This window comes from Corvus kubaryi, unplaced genomic scaffold (assembly GCF_017639235.1).
Source record: "Corvus kubaryi isolate FWS band 111438036 unplaced genomic scaffold, C.kubaryi_AGA036_p1.0 134, whole genome shotgun sequence".
NCBI classification, from domain to species: domain Eukaryota; kingdom Metazoa; phylum Chordata; class Aves; order Passeriformes; family Corvidae; genus Corvus; species Corvus kubaryi.
Window position 1 is genome coordinate 11,029,279 of NW_024580668.1, and position 17,017 is coordinate 11,046,295.

The 17,017-nt window shown below is 43.2% G+C and overlaps 1 protein-coding gene across 9 annotated transcripts in view; it reads right to left on the bottom strand.

Moving 5' to 3' along the window:
• PTPRT (protein tyrosine phosphatase receptor type T) overlaps positions 1–17,017 on the bottom strand; it is a 434,461-nt gene that overhangs the window by 149,182 nt on the left and 268,262 nt on the right. For all 9 annotated transcript variants that reach the window (XM_042050484.1, XM_042050521.1, XM_042050503.1 and 6 more), the window contains exons 8-9: positions 4,608–4,904; positions 3,236–3,345 (exon numbers count right to left, since the gene is read on the bottom strand). In XM_042050484.1, the coding sequence (XP_041906418.1) occupies positions 3,236–3,345; positions 4,608–4,904 (407 nt within the window). The remainder of the gene's footprint in view (positions 1–3,235; positions 3,346–4,607; positions 4,905–17,017) is intronic.

Sequence of the window (17,017 nt, forward strand, 5' to 3'; positions counted from 1 at the left end):
CAGCTCATATCCTAATCTTTCCAGCACTGATTAACTGCATTGTAATTCCCGGAGCTTTCCAAGTTGCCTTGAACAAGAGGTTTCTGCTCCCCAGAAACAGACTGCAATTAGAGAAGGATCTAGGCCTGCAATTACAAGGGATCTAAAAGGTCCCTCTGTTTAAAAATCGAGCTGTTTCTGTACCCAGTGAAACAATTAATTCTCAACTGAACACAGAGGGGGTTCAAACCACTTTTAAATGCAAAGCTCCTGCTTTGTTAAAAGGCTACAATGGCATTTTGAAGGAAAAGTATCCATCAGAAGAGACTTGCAGAAGTCAAAAAGGTTCATTAAGGTCCTTCCATTTTGTTTAGGCTCTTTAGAAGTATTCAGTCCTTACGAAATTAGTGCTTCTGGCTGCCAAAAGACTTGCTGAAGGTTGTGCTGCTGAATCCCAGCCCAGTTGGCACCCAAGCAGTGGATATGAAAACTGCAATGGCAATTTGGGTTATAGGGACATCTGGCAGGGAGCTGCAAGGATGATTAGGGACCTGAGAAGAAAATCAGTCCCAAAGGGAAGCAAGTGGGATGTTAATAGAATAGACAGCGTGATTATTTCAGAGCGTTTTAGAAGCTTACAACAATTTCTTTTAAAACAGAATTAGAGGGAAAATACAATACCCAGATACAGTAAATCAGATTGTGATGGTGATGGTGAGGCGGGAACTATTTCCTAGGAGGAGAAGGTGGGGCTTTGTTTGTTTTTATTCGGAGGGTTTGTGCCCAGAGGGGTTCGAGAGACTTTCAGCTACACAATTCCCGAGTGTGAATTTAGCCAGCTACTTCCAGGTGTAATGCAGGACCTGACACCACTAACTCAAGCTCATAAAGTGGTACTACTTAATAAATACTTTGCAGGGAATTTTACTTTAATAAATGCTCACAGGCCTTTGTGTTTGTTTCTCCCTAATAAGAGCAACACAATTGCAGAGCTTCCAGAGAGCTGCAAATTCACTGGAACATCACTGAATCTCCCAGGACAGAGCAGAATTCCCAGTGACACCAGTAACAGTGTACAGGAATTGTGTGGGTTCCATCTGCATGGATCCCCATGTTCCAAAAAGAGCAAACCACCCTGAGAGTGCCCTGGCCATCTCTCCAGGTTATGTGCAACCTGGACATATCTCCAGCTGATGGACTTGTCTCTGGGTTCCATGGACAGTGGAAAGGCTCTGTAGGAATTTTCATATGGAAGAAGGGACAGGAAAGGACAACATTTTCATTCGTGACAATCTCCAGGCACTCTGGCTCTCACAGTGTTTCTAGCACTGGGATGTTCATCCTTTTGGAGATGAGGGGGAATAGGAAAAGGAGGAAGAAGAGTTTGAATTCACCTTGACTTCTCTTTGTCTCCAGCTGCCAAATACGCAGAGAGTCATTATCAGAAAAGAAAAATTTGTTTGTGCCTTCGCTGAGACTTGAGCAATGATGTGACTTCAGGGGCAAAGGCACTGTCATGATGCATCACAACCCTGCAGGCAATAAAGTGTCTCATGCAGCTGCTCAGCCAGAAAAGCTACTCAGATTGCTGAAGTCCTTTCAACAAGCTGAGCCCAAGGCAATATTGTAGTAAGAAACTGCTTCTTTAAAAATTAAAAGGAGTTATTTCTGCATCATTTGCATCATTTGACTTGGGTTATTTTAAATATGTTCTATTGTAGGTCACCTATGTTGCCAGAAAAAAAATGAACTCGTAACTGATTCTATTCGGGTTAATTCCTTTAAAATACACCCAGTTTTATTGCCTAATTCCTTACACAGACACCTTCAAAAACCATGAAATGATGAGGGTTAGTTCTGTTTTAGCACTGACAGATGATTTGCACCCTGCACATATTTCTGTAAGTGTCTCAACAGTGACCAACAATGACTCCACACTTAGTCAGGGATTTCAGCCCAGCTGAAATGACACTGAATTACCAAAAGGAACTTCTGTTCATCTGTTCAGTGTTGCTGTGTCAAACTCAGTCTGGCCTTTGTGAGCCAAATGATGACCTAAAAGTGAAGTTCAAGGAGAAAGTTTCATCCGTTGCTCATGCTGTGGTGTAAGATCTCAATGATGTTAAACCTGCTTCATTTTTTCCATTTGACTGTGACACAGAGAGCCAGTGCTAGCAAGGAGATCTGGGAGTGCCACGTCACAGGACATCCTGTCCCAAATGGAGAGACTGGATGGGAAGAGAAAACCCAGGGAGAACCTCATCGGTGGTGGGAGACCTGCTTTTTGCACCTGTGGCTTTTCTAAAGTGAGTTTGTACAAAAAGCACGAGAGAAAGTGAAATATTGCTTCTTACCCCTCTGTGTCAGAAAACGCTACACAAGCCACAGTGAGGGGTTTTATGTCACCATAAAAATAAAATTATGTTTCGCTTTCTCTAATCTTACAGAGGTGAATGCTGAACCCATAAACTGACACACGCTCAGCCCGCACTGGTGCACCACTTTCTGCTATTGAATCCAAGTGCTTTTACCTTCTCTTGTAGGACTTCTATTTCACACAATCCCCTAAAGGGTTCCTCCTTTTGCATTTCTGTTCCACATAGTTGGGCGTACACGACATTATGGAGAGTTTCACCAGGAGCACATGACAGCAGTAACACGTCCTTACCTTCACAAGAAACACCACCTCTGATACACTCTGGGATCAAATTTAAGCATTTCTTTCTCACCCAGCACAGGATGGTCAGTGATCATCCCATAACCTGCTCTACACTTTGTTTGGCATCAGGGAAGTTGTTGGGATGGACAAATGTATCACTGAAACGTTCAAAAAGAGCACTGTAAGATAAGATTTGATGTTTCCATTCTGCTGATATTGCCAGGAAATGCTGTGACTGGTGGAAAGGCAAAAAGGAATCAGTTACAGAGTGTAGGTATAAAACCTAACAGTGTTTTACCTCAAGAAAGAAAAAAAGAAAGAAAACAGACCTTGGAGCTTCTGCAGAAGGAAAAAGGGCACCTGAGACACGGCAAAATGTGTGGCTCTCATTTTGCCGCAAATACTGGAAAGAAATCTTTCTCTTTCTTGAACTGGGAAACTTTTTTGGTAGAAGCAGACTATCTTGAAGATTCTTATCTATTTTAATCAGGCTTTTTATAGCACCTGCTGAGATGTCTCAGAGCTCAGGATTGGCTTAAACACACATGAAAAGGGCCCTGTGGCACGTATGCCTTGACAACAATCTGTTCTCCTCACCTCATAGAGTGTAATGATGCCATTTGTCTCATTTGGAGGCTTCCACTGAACGTAAATCTTCTCTTCAAAAGGTCCTCCTTGGATAGATTCCAAGGGAACAGGTCCAGGAACTGCAGGGAAAAAAACCAAAACAAACAACAAACTCTGTTAAAAACTACCCCCAGCTCCAGCTGCACGTGAGACACCAAAAGGCCACCAGACAGGAAGCTGAATATTAAAAATAAATAAAATTAAAAATTAAAATCCCTCAAGGCACTACCATTACCAAGCTACTATCAATGTGAAAGGCTTATTTCTCAACTTTTGGTGCAAATAACAGTACCTTAATGTAACCACTAAGTGACAAATAAAATCAGAACCCATGAAAATATGACGCTAATTTCAGCATGATTTTATTCCAGTACAGCAGAGCAGCAGCAGGGAATTTAATCTGTCCTCCTCCACCCACACAACAGCAGAACTCTCCACCTAAACAGCCAGACTGCACCTTGGCATGGAGATGCTGCTGGGCTGCACACCTTTATCAATAGGAAAGGCTGATTTGCTTAGTAAAGTAATGGTGCAGGATTTAAATTTCATTACAGCTACAAGGCCAGTTCAAAAATCCACCTACTCCAGCAAAATTTGAATGCTGTAGGAGATAACCAACTAAATGCACTCCCAAGCTTGTCTGATAAAAACCCTGCTCATTTTTTTGAAATGTTTGCCATCCTTTTGTGTCCCCCATGTAATTTACTATTGGGCTGGAAGAGCCACTTTCAGCTGAGAGAAACTTAGGACAGCAACTTCTACAGTCCAGGCAGAGGAATGTAGTCCTTGGTCTGAAACAGCTCAGGTGGGATAACAACACTTTGAAGCTTTCCATCAGTTCTTCCAGAAAACTGTTCTTTTATATCCACAGCTGTTCTTTCATATCCACAATTAATTTTGCTTCTGAGATCTCTGTAAGATGTGATGTCCAGAAGATCAGCGTTAAGAAAAGCTATGCTCTGGAAAGGAAGGGATTATACCTTTTTTTGGGATGCCTTCTTCTGTGAAGGCACAAGAAAAATCAATAAATACTAGGATTGCATTTGCCCATATGATAAAGGAAGCTGCTGGGTGGTTCAGAACACAAAGAATCAAACCTACAGCTCTTTAATAGCTGCTCAGACTGGTGTTTGTCATGCCCAAGCACTTCAGGGATCTTTGCCCTTTCAGGAACGTGGCTGTGAAGTGGAAATCATTTAAACCTACAAGTTTTACACTCAAAACAGACACACTGTGCAGAGAAGATACACAAGTCTTGTGGGACAGGGGGTTACGTTGTTATTTACAACTGAAATATGAGTCTTCCCTCAAAACCCAACCACCCAACCCCACGACAACTCACCATCCTCCTCAGTCTGCACCACCAGCTCCTCGCTTTCCATTTTGCCCTCGGGGTTGGAGAGGGCCAACCTCAGCCTGATGGTCATGAAGGGCCGGAGCCCCCGCAGGGTGTAATGAGAAGAAGTTTGGATGAGTTCCTCTGCCTCGAATTTCTGCTGGTTGAAGACGTACTGGTAGTGGACAGTGAGGTTGTAGCTGTGGCACCGCGTCACGGCGTAGCCAAAGGGCTCCCACTGCAGCGTCAGCTGCCGCGAGCGGATGTCAACCACCTCCACGTTCTGCGGCCCGTGCACGGGATCTGGGAAGCAGGAGAAGAAATAGAAATAGAATTTGATGTTTAAACAAGGTGGCCATCCATTAATGCGCTTCCTCCCGTGTCTCCAGTGTCCCAGCAGCGCACAGTTCTGGGTGTTCCTGTCTGTGGAATGCATGAAGTAATACGGAAATGAGCGTCAGATCCACAACTGCATTCTGGCTCCTGAGTTTTGCCTGGAAATGTTCTGCCGTGAGGACCTGAACAGTGGTCATGCTCCTGATTCCTGTGAGACCTCACTGAATCCAACAGTGGTGACTAGATTCCATCAGGTAAGGGGTGGGGAAGTTGCTCTTTCTTCATTTTTACAAAAAAAAATTTAAAAATAATAGTAGTTGATGGCCTACTTGTCAGTGCTTAACAACCTTGGTGAGTCCTGCCTTAAGTGATGCAAACACACAGGAAATGGTCCCCGGGGAAGAAATGAACTCAAGTCTCTCAGCTTTGAATTCAGCTCCATGGCCCCTACACCCTCCTGCCACCTCCACACCCACTGTGCTCACACTGAAGCCCCAGGGTGGAAGAATCAAGACTAAGGGACCAACTGCTGGACTTCCAACATCCCAGTGTCCCCTCATCTGTTAAACTCTTGGATGTTCTGGCAATGGGGTGTACAAGCAGATCCTGCCACTCCTGGAGTAAGTTTTCTGAGTCATCTCAACCTTGTGCCAATAAAACTTTAATTTCAGATCATCTCCATGCCTTGGTCCCATCAAAGTTTCTTTGCTCTTTATTATTCTTTCTACAGTATCTGAGGTACACTTTGAATATTCATGTGGAGGAATCATTTTCACCTGCTGTTCCTTAATTTAACAGCCTAACTCAAACGCGCTGACTACACTCTGCCCTTTATATAAAATATAAATGCATGTGTCACTAGACGTGTAGATATAAAGAATGAAGGATGAGTGAGTAAAATCAGTGTTTGAGATAAGTCAGATCATAAAAATTCCACAGATGTTGGTTTGTTTATCTGACATTTCTTCAACTTGTATTTGCTCTTTCGCTCAATATATATCTGAACAAGGTAATCAGAAAATACGTAATTTTATATAAAGTTTCTTAACTTATAGCACAATTCAGGGTTCTGCCCACTTCTCATATTCTCTCACGACTTCAACCTATTAAAAAAAAATGTTTTCATGGGAACAAAAAAGTTGGAAGGACTTCTGAATACCAGTCACACTCCTTTGAGAGATAATTAAAGTGGGAAAAAACCCTTCTAGTAATTCTTGAAAGTAAAGCATGTACCAGCCACTGACTTCAGTCTACTCAAGCATAAGCAGAAAATACATTTTAACAACCTGTATATTCTGTATCACTGCTAAAAATCCCCTAAGGACTGGCAATGGGAAAGTATTCTGCATCTTTATATAGATACACACGTGTGCAGACTCTTTGGAAACAGGATGGATATTAAAAGACATGGGGTCTAAAGCTAGCAAATGGTTTAGGTTTCCCTATAAATCATGTCAATCCCTCAGCATCTAGAAAACACCTCTTAAATGTGAGTCTTTAACTCTGTGTGTCAAACAACAACAAAAAAGCTAATTTAGAAATTAGGAAATTTTTATGCAGAAATATACACATATATGCTTAGCGTTAGGTGCTAAGCATTTATTTTCTATAAATCCATGGAATTTGCAGATGAGTTGTACAGGTAAATCAGGTGAACAAAAGAATGGTTCTCTGAAAATATTCAGCTTCTGAAACAGTAAAGGTAATCCCCAGCCTCATTCCAAGATGCATCCAAAGGAAAGAAAACCAAAAGCAAACGAAGATATTTGCCCCACTGAACTCTGCGTTACAGCAAGCGCTGAGCTGCAGAGCCCAGCTCAGAATGTGGCTGAGACATGGCAAAAACATTTCACACCAAGACAATAATGCAGCTGAAAATGGCAATTCACCTCCATGTTAATGTTATACTGCCTTTTTTTTTTTTAATTACAGTTATTGTCTTAAAATCAGTCATGTTATGGAGTGAATCAGCAGTTAGAGGGCATTTGATAATCGATGTCAGATATGCTGACTGTATCTGTGAGTAAGGAACAACCTGATCCAGCATCACCTCACCAAGTCCTCTGCCCAAAGCTGGGCTAGGGAAGACTTCCTGCAGTTTTCAGCTTCCTTCCTCATCCTGTCCACATTTGCCCTTTCCTTTCCTATCCCAAACTCTGAGTGTGAAGCTTCTCTCAACCAGCTGCTAATTCTGCTCAAAACTTTGCTGTAAATGCTGTGAGCTCCATCACACACACACAGTTTGAAACAGTCTCTGGATCGAGTAACCAGCCTATGAACCACAGAGGAGTTTGGGTTACAAAGCAAGAAGGTAAAATCCATAGTGCAGACCCCACTACACCACATTTTCACAAGAACCATCTGTTCTCAGCCTGACAGTCCTAAACCAGGTCTCAAATACCCATATCCTGAGGTGTCCCTGGCTGCAAGCATAGAGATTTGACATCTGGTGGCCATCAAGATCCTTGAACAGAGGGAGAAAAAGTTAGTAAGAACTACTTAAATTTTAGGTTTAGAGAGGGAGAAACCAGACTGGAATTAAATCAACAAATAGAAGCTGACCCTGGAAAGCTTTATATTCTCTCTGGTTTTCTTCTCTTGGTTTCAATCTCCTTTTTTTTCTGAATACTGAGACTATATAATTTTGGAAATATTTTCCTGTCACCACACTGATTTCCTCTGCAGCAGAAGCCATTGAAACCTCCTCTTCAAAGATGAGAGTTTGTATTGTTGTTTTTAAGGGGCAGCGGTCCTACTCTCCTCTCTATATAATTCCTTCTGCCTGTTAGGTCTGTGAGTCTTCAGTCTCAAAAGGTCTGTAGCACCTATTCCTGGGATCTGTCTAACATCACCTTTTTCATAATGTTTTCCTTCAAAAGAAAAGGAAATTTTAAAATTCATCTACAATTCTCTGTAGTGCTGATATTTGAAACGAGACAAAATTATCCATTTCTGTATTCTTGGAATGATAGCTTCCAAATAATACAAGCAAATATCTGAAAAGTGGTAACTTTGCACTTGGCTAGTGGAATAGAAGCTGCTAGTATGTATCTCAGCTTCAACCATACAAAGATACCCTCCAAAGCAGGACAGAAACACACTGGCCCAATTCAAATACTTAAGAGATCAGATATTGGTGTAAACTGTGTAACCTGAAGTAAAATTTTCTATGTGTCCTGAGATTTTAGGGGGAAAAAAAAAGGAAATTCTTAAGAAGCTTAAGCAACAAAATAACTGCCAGGGATCTACTGAAATGAGTCTTGAACCCACGCAAGGAAAATTGCAGTCTCTGGGATTTCACTGTGCAAGTGCTGTGTTTTTATTTCAGCCTGGTTGAACCATTAATTACATTTTGAACATTCACATCAAAGTCAAGGACTGAACAGTATTTTTAATACCTCGTCACTCACGGATGCTTTGCTACCTTTCATTACTCTGGTAGGCTGCAGCAAACACTCAGCAGCCAGGAACTTTTCTGGAACACTTGGGATGGGCAAGTCTGGAAGGGTCTGGAGCACAAGTCCTATGAGGAGTGTGTGAGGGAGCTGGGGGGGGGGGGCTCAGCCTGGAGGAAAGGAGACTCAGGGCATCTTCTGGTTTTCCCCAACTCCCTGACAGAAGGGGGCAGCCGAGGGGGTCGGGCTCTGCTCCCAAGGAACGAGGGATAGGATGAGAGGAAACAGCCCCAAGTTGTGCCAGAGGATGTTCAGATTGGACAAGAGGAAAATCTCTTCACAGAAAGGATGGTCAGGTGTTGGAACAGGCCGCCCAGGGAACTTCTGGAGTCACAATCCTTGGAGGGATTCAAAACACATGTAGGTGTAGCCCCTGGGGATATCATTTAGTGTGGGGCTTGGCAGTGCTGGGTCAACACTTGGACTTGAGCTTAAGGGACTTTCCCAACCTAAATGATGATTCTAAGTTGCTCGAATGAAAGAATCTCTCCCAGGGGAGATCTCTGTTCTCAGTCCAGGTAAAAAGACATTACTGAGCAAACAATGTTCAGAGACTGCTTTTTCTGTCATCAGAATTTCACACAAAAACTGACTTTTAAGGCCGGTTTTGTTCATTCCTCATTGAGTGTCCCAGAGCTCATTTTGTTCTCTGCCGTCCTCTCACTCAAGGTGAGGCATAGAAAAGAAAAGGTTGGTTCAGATTATCAATAACAATTGTCACAGCTCTGTAACCCTCCATCAGGGGAAGAACAGAGGAAAGGAAGCTGTGGGGGGACACTGGGGTTTGAACAGAGCTCAAGTCGAGGAGTGAAGTTAAATACAGACAATCAGCTGCTGCCCCGGGTTAAGTACCTGCTGCAGGAGCCTAATTGCAAGAAATTGCTGCTGTCAGTAAAGACATGACAGGGAGTGGAAATGTCCCTCCTCGTCTGGTGCCCTGTGCCTGTGTCCCCTGACCCTATGGAGAGCAGGAGGCAGAGTTTATTAGCAGTGCACTGATTAAATTCTGTTTCCCAGCAGCAGGCTACAGAGACTGAGAATGCACAAAGGTAAGAAAAATGAGCATGGAATGAGCAGCAGCTTTGTGTGAATCCTGAACTGATGCTTTCAGATACAAAGAGAAAACAGATGTAACGATGGATTCTGCCTTTCCCTCTGCACACCTACACTGAGGTCCTCAGGCAGTCACTCCAACCAGCCCAGGCCATCCAAAACCTGGGCACACCCCAGTAAAGTCCCTTCCTCTAGGCAGACTGGGAGGAGTTAAGGAGAAAATTGGGTGCACTGGTTGCTGGTAAGGCCACCAAAACCTGTGTTCTCCCAGCTACCAGTGTGGTACAGCCTCTCTCTGTAGCCCAGGAAAATACTGAAATTCATTTGCATTTACAAAATATAAATTTGGTAGTGGAGAAGTGCACAGAATATTTCACTCCCACAATAAATTGAAACAGTGGCCGTTTTTCAAGCAAAAGCAACAAAACCCATAATCACAGAACCTCTGAAAGCCTTGGGCTGGCAGGGACCTTGAGGATAATCTCGTTCCAGCCCCCTGCCATGAGCAGGGACACCTTCCTCTGGAGCAAGGTGCTGCAAGCCCCACCCAACCTGGCCTTGAACCAGCAGTTAGAAGGTTTCCTTTGTGTTTTTCAAAGATATTGTTCTTGGTCTACAGATGGGAAACCAAACAGAAATGTGTCCAACAAGGATTTTACTCCAGGTATTAGATAAAAGCTGAAGCCTTCTCTATCTCCCCTTTATTCCCTATTCCTCATCTTCCTCCCTTAATTTCCACAGGATGAAACAAGTCTAGGAAAACACACCTATCACCAAAAAATGTAGGAAGGCAAACAGAACAAAAATAATCAATGATTTACCTTAAATGCAAAATTCACAGGTGTGTGGTGGTTCAGGGTAAACCAAGCCCCTCCACAGTGTGTGCTGCTCATCTCCTCAAAGAGATCCTGACAGACAAATTGTCCCATGAGCACCTCCCACAGCCGTGTCCCATGCACAGACATTTCTGGGTGATGGACAACTCTGTCCATCCCTGAAGTGCAACGTGTCCTTCTGTGACAGCTCCTCTGCTGAGCCTCGCAGCTCTCACAGCTGCTGCCCATCACATTTCAATGCCTCTGAGCCAAAATGTGGGCTAAATACCTTTTCAGACATGACAGACAAAAACACTGATTAAACAGAGCTCACCAGTCTTTCAGTGCTGTGGAAGTGTTTTGGTTTTGCCCTTCTCTGCGGAAAGAACATCTCCCTAATATTTGGATCTAATTTTTGCTTTCTTTTAAACCACTTCAGATATCATCACTGGTCCAAAAGCAGTGCAGACAGAGGTGAAAGTAGGCAATTACACAGAAAGGTGTGTTCTGAAAGACTTGCAACAGAGAAAAGAGAAGAAAGGAGTGAGACTGACACAATAAAATCACCAGAGAACAAACAACCTGTTTGTGAGATGCCTACAGTCAGCTGAAGCTCAAGCCACGTACAAAGAAATGGGTGTCATTACAGCTGATAAACTAAACCAGGCTATTTTAGGGCATTTTCTAAGCAATAAAGAAGAAGGAAAGCTGCCACACTGATGAATCTATTATAATAGAAATAGGAAATTAGTTAGGTAATGCAGTATGTGGTTAGGTAAGCCAGGGACAGAGCTCTCTCCACCACTAACATAGTAATTTAAATTCAGTTAGCTGCAAATCCTCTTCATTTCTTTTTAATTGGTCTGGTTTAGTTTCAGTTGCAAATTTCACTTAGAATTCTGCATGGAAAGAGACCCAAGACTTGAAAATATATATAAAAAAGGAAAATATTTCATACATTACAAATCCTATCAAACATCCTCTAATTGCGGACTTCTACTTTGCTAAAGAGAACCAAACAAAACAAGTTTAAAACAACCCCAATGCCCTTAAATGGATCCCAGATCTATCTGGACCCCTCCATTTGTTTCAAAATGTGCCTGTCACACTCCCAGACTAAATCCAGGTGCTGGCCAAGGTCACAGGGAAAGCACAGGCTGTGGAGAGCAGGACCTGAGCTGCCAGCACAGCCTTCCCAACACCTGTCCCAGCACTGCTGCAGCCAGAGCTGAGCTGCCAAAACTCCACTTGTAAACAACTTCAAGATAATTAAGCACTGCTTTTTAAAAAAGGCTTATTAGCATCTATTTAAAGGAATTTTTTTCATTGTATTATGAAATGGCAAAATGAGAACTTGCTTTCTTTTATACCCCAAACCTGTTGTGCCCTAACACACTTAAAAATAACAATTTAAAAGAACAATAAAGGGTAATTACTGATTTTATTAAAAACATCTATCATGGATACACACAGCAGTGGCATTCCATGGCTGGGAACAAAATGTACATTATTGAGCATTTTGATGATTAAATACAATAGCATAATTAAATATGCTAATGAAAGTGAGATTAGAAAGCAGGTAAACCACTTGGTGTTTACCAAACAAAAGTAAAGCCTCCAGTTTTACAAATTTATTTCATTATGTGTAAATACAATATTTATTTTAACTGTTTGTTTTACTAACACGTACATGCATTTATTTTTATTATCTCTTCCTCTGTGTGCTTTGCTGTTATCCTCAAATGGGCTAAATGGAGGAGATTTAGAGTAACACAGAAGCTAGATCCTGACAAAACATAAATTATCTCTATAAAAATAAATAAGGTAATCAAAATAGTGAATAAAACAGAGGCTTCCTCTACACAGTCACAGGGCTGTTCAATTATTCTGAGCAGCAGAAAAAAGCACTCCTCTTGCAGACAGGTTTTCTCTCATTTGTAACGGTGGGTTCTTTTTCTGTCTGTGCAACGTGCAAGAGAAATTCTCAATGTTCCTTCAGAATCCTGTTCTTCAACAACAAACATTTAAAAAAAATAAAAATATTCCCAGTTTTACTTGTTGATCTGGCTTAAGCAGCTTCTGTAGTGGATGATGTAGTTGTAGTGCTTTGTGTGCCCGGTGCTCTGGTGCCGCTGCCGGGCCCCGGAGCAGAGCCCGGGCCCTGCCCTGAGCCCTCCCTGCAGCCAGGGACACCCAGGGCTGAGGGCCCCTCTCAGCTGGGGCTCCTCTCGAGGCTGAGCAGCCCTGGCTCCCTCAGCCTGTGCTGGGCACGGAGCTGCTCCAGGCCCTTCCTCAGCTGCGCAGCCTCCGCCGGCCCCGCTCCAGGAGCTCCCTGGCCCTGCTGGGCTGAGGAGCCGGAGCTGGGCACGGCACCCCAGAGGTGCCCCCAGGGCTGGATCACCTCCCTTGATGGGCTGGCGAGGCCTCGAGAGGAGCCCCAGCTGAGAGGGGCCCTCAGCCCTGGGTGTCCCTGGCTGCAGGGAGGGCTCAGGGCAGGGCCCGGGCTCTGCTCCGGGGCCCGGCAGCGGCACCAGAGCACCGGGCAGGGCCTGAGCCCGGCAATTGCCCTGCCCAGGAGGCAGAACTGCTGCCCTGGGCAGGGCCAGCCCTGAGCAGAGCCCAGAGAGGGGCTGGAGTCTCCCTCACTGGAGTTATTCAGGAACTGACTGGACACAATCCTGTGCCCTGTGCTCTGGGATGGCCCTGCTGGAGCAGGGAGGTGGAACAGATGAGCCCACTGTGGTCCCTTCCAACCTGACCCATTCTGGGATTCATTAAAGAATGCATATAAATAGTTCAGAAGAATAAATCACAATAGATTAAAAAAAAAAAATCTAAAATCACTGGAAACACTGCAGAGAAAAGGAATACAAAGGATGAAAAATTCCTCCATACATCACAGACAAGGTAGGAAAACACTCGACAGAGGCATCTTGCCTAAGAACAGCCTGTGTTCTCACTTTGTCTAATGGAAGCACCAGCCCTTGGCTTTCATTGTACTTCCCAAAAGAACATAAAAATAAAAAGACAGTGCCAAGCTTTCAGCACTCAATTAAAATTTAGGATATCACTCAAAGGAGGCAAAAAGCTGTTCTTGCCTGGTGATACTCAGCGAGTAGATCTGCCTCATTCATTGTTTACGGTCCCAATCAGGGCGCACTATCTGTATTAAAGAGAACAAGACCACCTAATGGAAACCTCAGAACGTGGGGAGGAGTGAGGTACCAGTGTGCTCATCAAAATAAATTCTCCTGTGAGAGCAGTTTATTGATTTGTGTATTTGACTCTCTTCGGGATTATTGTTCAATTACTTTTATCCTCCGAGATGAAAGCAGCTGAATGTAACATCAAAAGCAGATAAAAAGTCGCATGTTTCAAATTTTCTTTCAAATCTCCATAACATCCATTACAGATCCGATTTTCAAGAGGGCCCTCTGAGAGTAACAGCAGAGGGTAACTCCGTCAGACATACAGCTCTCATCTATATTTTCCCTAATTATTCTGGCTGAAGCATATTCCCTGTAAAACACATTATTTGTCCTTGAGGAGTGACAATCTGCAGAAAGTGACTGCATCTCCTCTTTATCAGGTGAGCTGCCTGCTAATTTTTGATATGATTAGTGATTTATCACCACTTAAAATTGCAAACACACAATTTCCACCTCTAACTTGTAGCACTATTGAAAAAGTTAAAACGTGGTGGTGGTGAAGAGACCATGAAAGTGTCATTTTGCTGGTTTGCATTCATTCCTCACCAAAGGTTTTTCGTGCTCTGCTTGCAAGAAAAAAAATCAACAACGAAAAGGTATTTTTAATTGCCAACCCTGTTTTCACTGTGGGACACAGACTCACATCATTTTCATTTTGCTGCACGTGTCACAAGCAGTGCAGCACCTGGAATCAGGCTCTTGCTACCCTTTTGAGAGGCCGGTGTAGCCAGCAGTTGCCTGGTGCTCCTCTCATTCACAAGGTGAGTTTTGCTGTGCAGTCACCTGACAGAAATGGCCTGAGTTCCTCAAACATGAAAATTCACACTACTGCAATCTTAACATTCCAGCAGGATAATTCCATAACGAATGGCGCACTGGGTAATGGTTCCTGTGCTCTGTGTGGCAGGGACATTAAGACCACAGTTCAGCTTACAAGCGCTGCCCTCAGTGATCACAGCCCTCAGTCTAAAAACTCATCAGAGGTGACCTCAGTCACAGGCACAGCCCCACTAACAGCATGAATGTGTGAAGTAAAATGATGAATTTAAATAAATAATTGCAGTCCCAGTTTGTGTTTTTGTCCAGTTGCTGTTCCCTCAGCTCTGAGAGGAACCATCCCGACCACAAACAGGTCAGGGAGGCAATCCAGCTGCTCTCTACACTCTGAGGGCAGCCCTACACTCTTCCCTGCACAGAAGTGATGAAGTCTGTGCTTTGAACTCCCAGGGGCATCAGGGCCAGCCAGAGACGGGGCCAGAAAGCTACTCTGACACCAGGCAGAGATGGAGCACAGGAGTTCCAGCCCATTGCAGCTGGATCTTTATTGCGTTTCAACCATTCATCTGCTCTGGAACTACTTTTGTCTTTTGTCACAGACTGTTGTAAAAATCTTTGCAAAGCTGTTTCCAACCAGCCTGGAAAGCACATTGCTTTTCTTTCAGTGGTGCAATTACAAGGGGAAGGCAGTCATGAATATTAGTGAACTTTGAAATATTGTTTCTAGGGGCAATATATTTTACCCAAAGGGATATTAGTGCTCCACCTCAACATTACAAAAAATCACTTTAAAACTTACAGCAACACATTTCAAGTCCATTACCATGCATTTTCAAATGTCATGCCTGGAATGTGACAGTCAAATTCCTGAATCAATCAGCCAAATGGAATTATTTCGCTCAGAAATTATGTGAAGAGAAAGCAGCAAAAAGCAGTAAAAATGTAGAATAACTTTATGCTGTAACTTAAGCAACTAAACAGGCTTCTTGGTGAAATAAGGAGCAACACACTCTGTGTGTCTGCTTTACAGGATGATGAACTGCAGAACACACTGGGGATTTTTTTCTGTAGTAGAACAAGGTTTGGGGTTTTAATCTGTGATCCGTCCCACAAATAGTGCCTGGGATATTTCCAGGGAATACCAAGTGCCTGGACACAGCTCACTAGCTGGGTACCCACCACACACGAAGGGCAAATCCAGCACGTGCCCACTGCAGCGTGTCTGCAGGCTTAGCCTGCATCTCCATTTGTGCTGTTGTGTTCTTCCTCAGCTAAGTGTTCCAGTATCTTCATGAATCCGCATGGAAAACAGGCAAAGCCCAGCTACTCCAGTTAGAAATCCTACTCTGGAGCGTCCTTGTAAGCCAGTTTGAGCATCCTGGTACACCATTTTAACTCACAGAAATGGCATGGCATATTCTGCTCTCAGCACTGAAGAAGATTAGAGCTTTGGAATCCTTTCTGTCCTGGCTGACATCCCATTATCCCAACAAGGCATATTTAATATAGTCACAAGATGTATGGCAGGGGTGGCTTTCAGACGCAAAAGTGAATGAACTCAGCCAATCCCACTGCCCCTCATCTCTGCTCTGGCATTCATGCTCATGCCTTCTGTTTGTTTTACCCTCCAGCACTCCCTGACAGAAAAGATTTTTTTCCTGGAGCCACAGAGTAGTGGTGATGCTTTCTATGTAGAAGACAGACAGTGTATAAGATCAATCAGGATCAAGAATCGTAAACTTCATTTCTTCCCCCAATGCTCTCACAATTTCAGCTCAGTGTTGGGTAATGAATCCAGGTCAGCCAGTGCTGGTGAAGCACGTTGTCCAAAGCAAACACAATGTAATCCAGTGATCTGATCCAGGGGGAAAATGGCTGATGGAAGGGGAAAGAACTGTCTACCCTTATTTTCTTATTTCCATTGGAAAATGAAGGGCAAATAACAACCAATAAAGTATAAAAATTACACTCTCGTATTTCCAAATGCCAGGAAAAATACCCTTCTGATTAAAGTGTAGCTCAAGAAAAAAAAAAATCTCTTTACTTTTCAAAGTCAACCTCAGTAGTTGTATGAAAAGATTTTACATAATAATGGGTAGCAATATGAGGCAGTGAGACTTGATAGTGTCAGAGAGAGTTTTTAGTTGCATGAATTGACATGCAAATATTAAAAAAACTGAGAAAACCCCTTGAAGTAAGTTACAATTCATAGCAGGTTCATCAGGCACTGCTCAGACACTCTGAGTGAACTGAGGTCTGATAAATTTTTTTCTGACTGCTTGTTCCACATTAGAACCCTCAATTTTTTATGTTTGCAGAGATTTGTGATATTGCCAGAGACTCCCATCCCCAAATCCACCAGGAAAGAAACCATGGGGCCCAAGACACTAATTTTAAATGAGAACCACCATTTATATATTTGGCTCACAAGATGACCTTTGTCATTATACTGATGCAGAAAAGACTTCTGTTAAATAACTGTGCCGAGCATCAACTATTTGGAAATTCAAACAGAACAGAAAGAGCGGTTCTTTCTCACACTGGGACTATGATGGGAATGTCAGAGTGTGATTTTCCCACTTTGTACTCGTGACTGTGCTGCCTGGGTGTGGTACAGATGATCCCATGAATGTGTATTTAATAGGAAGCCAAGTGGTCACACTAGGGTTAATCAAGGAGTTAAAAATCCTGAGAAGAGTCCTGAGTTACACATTCCCCATAGAGCACAAATCTCTTTATACACTCCCATAGCAACTTCTGCACAAGTTAAT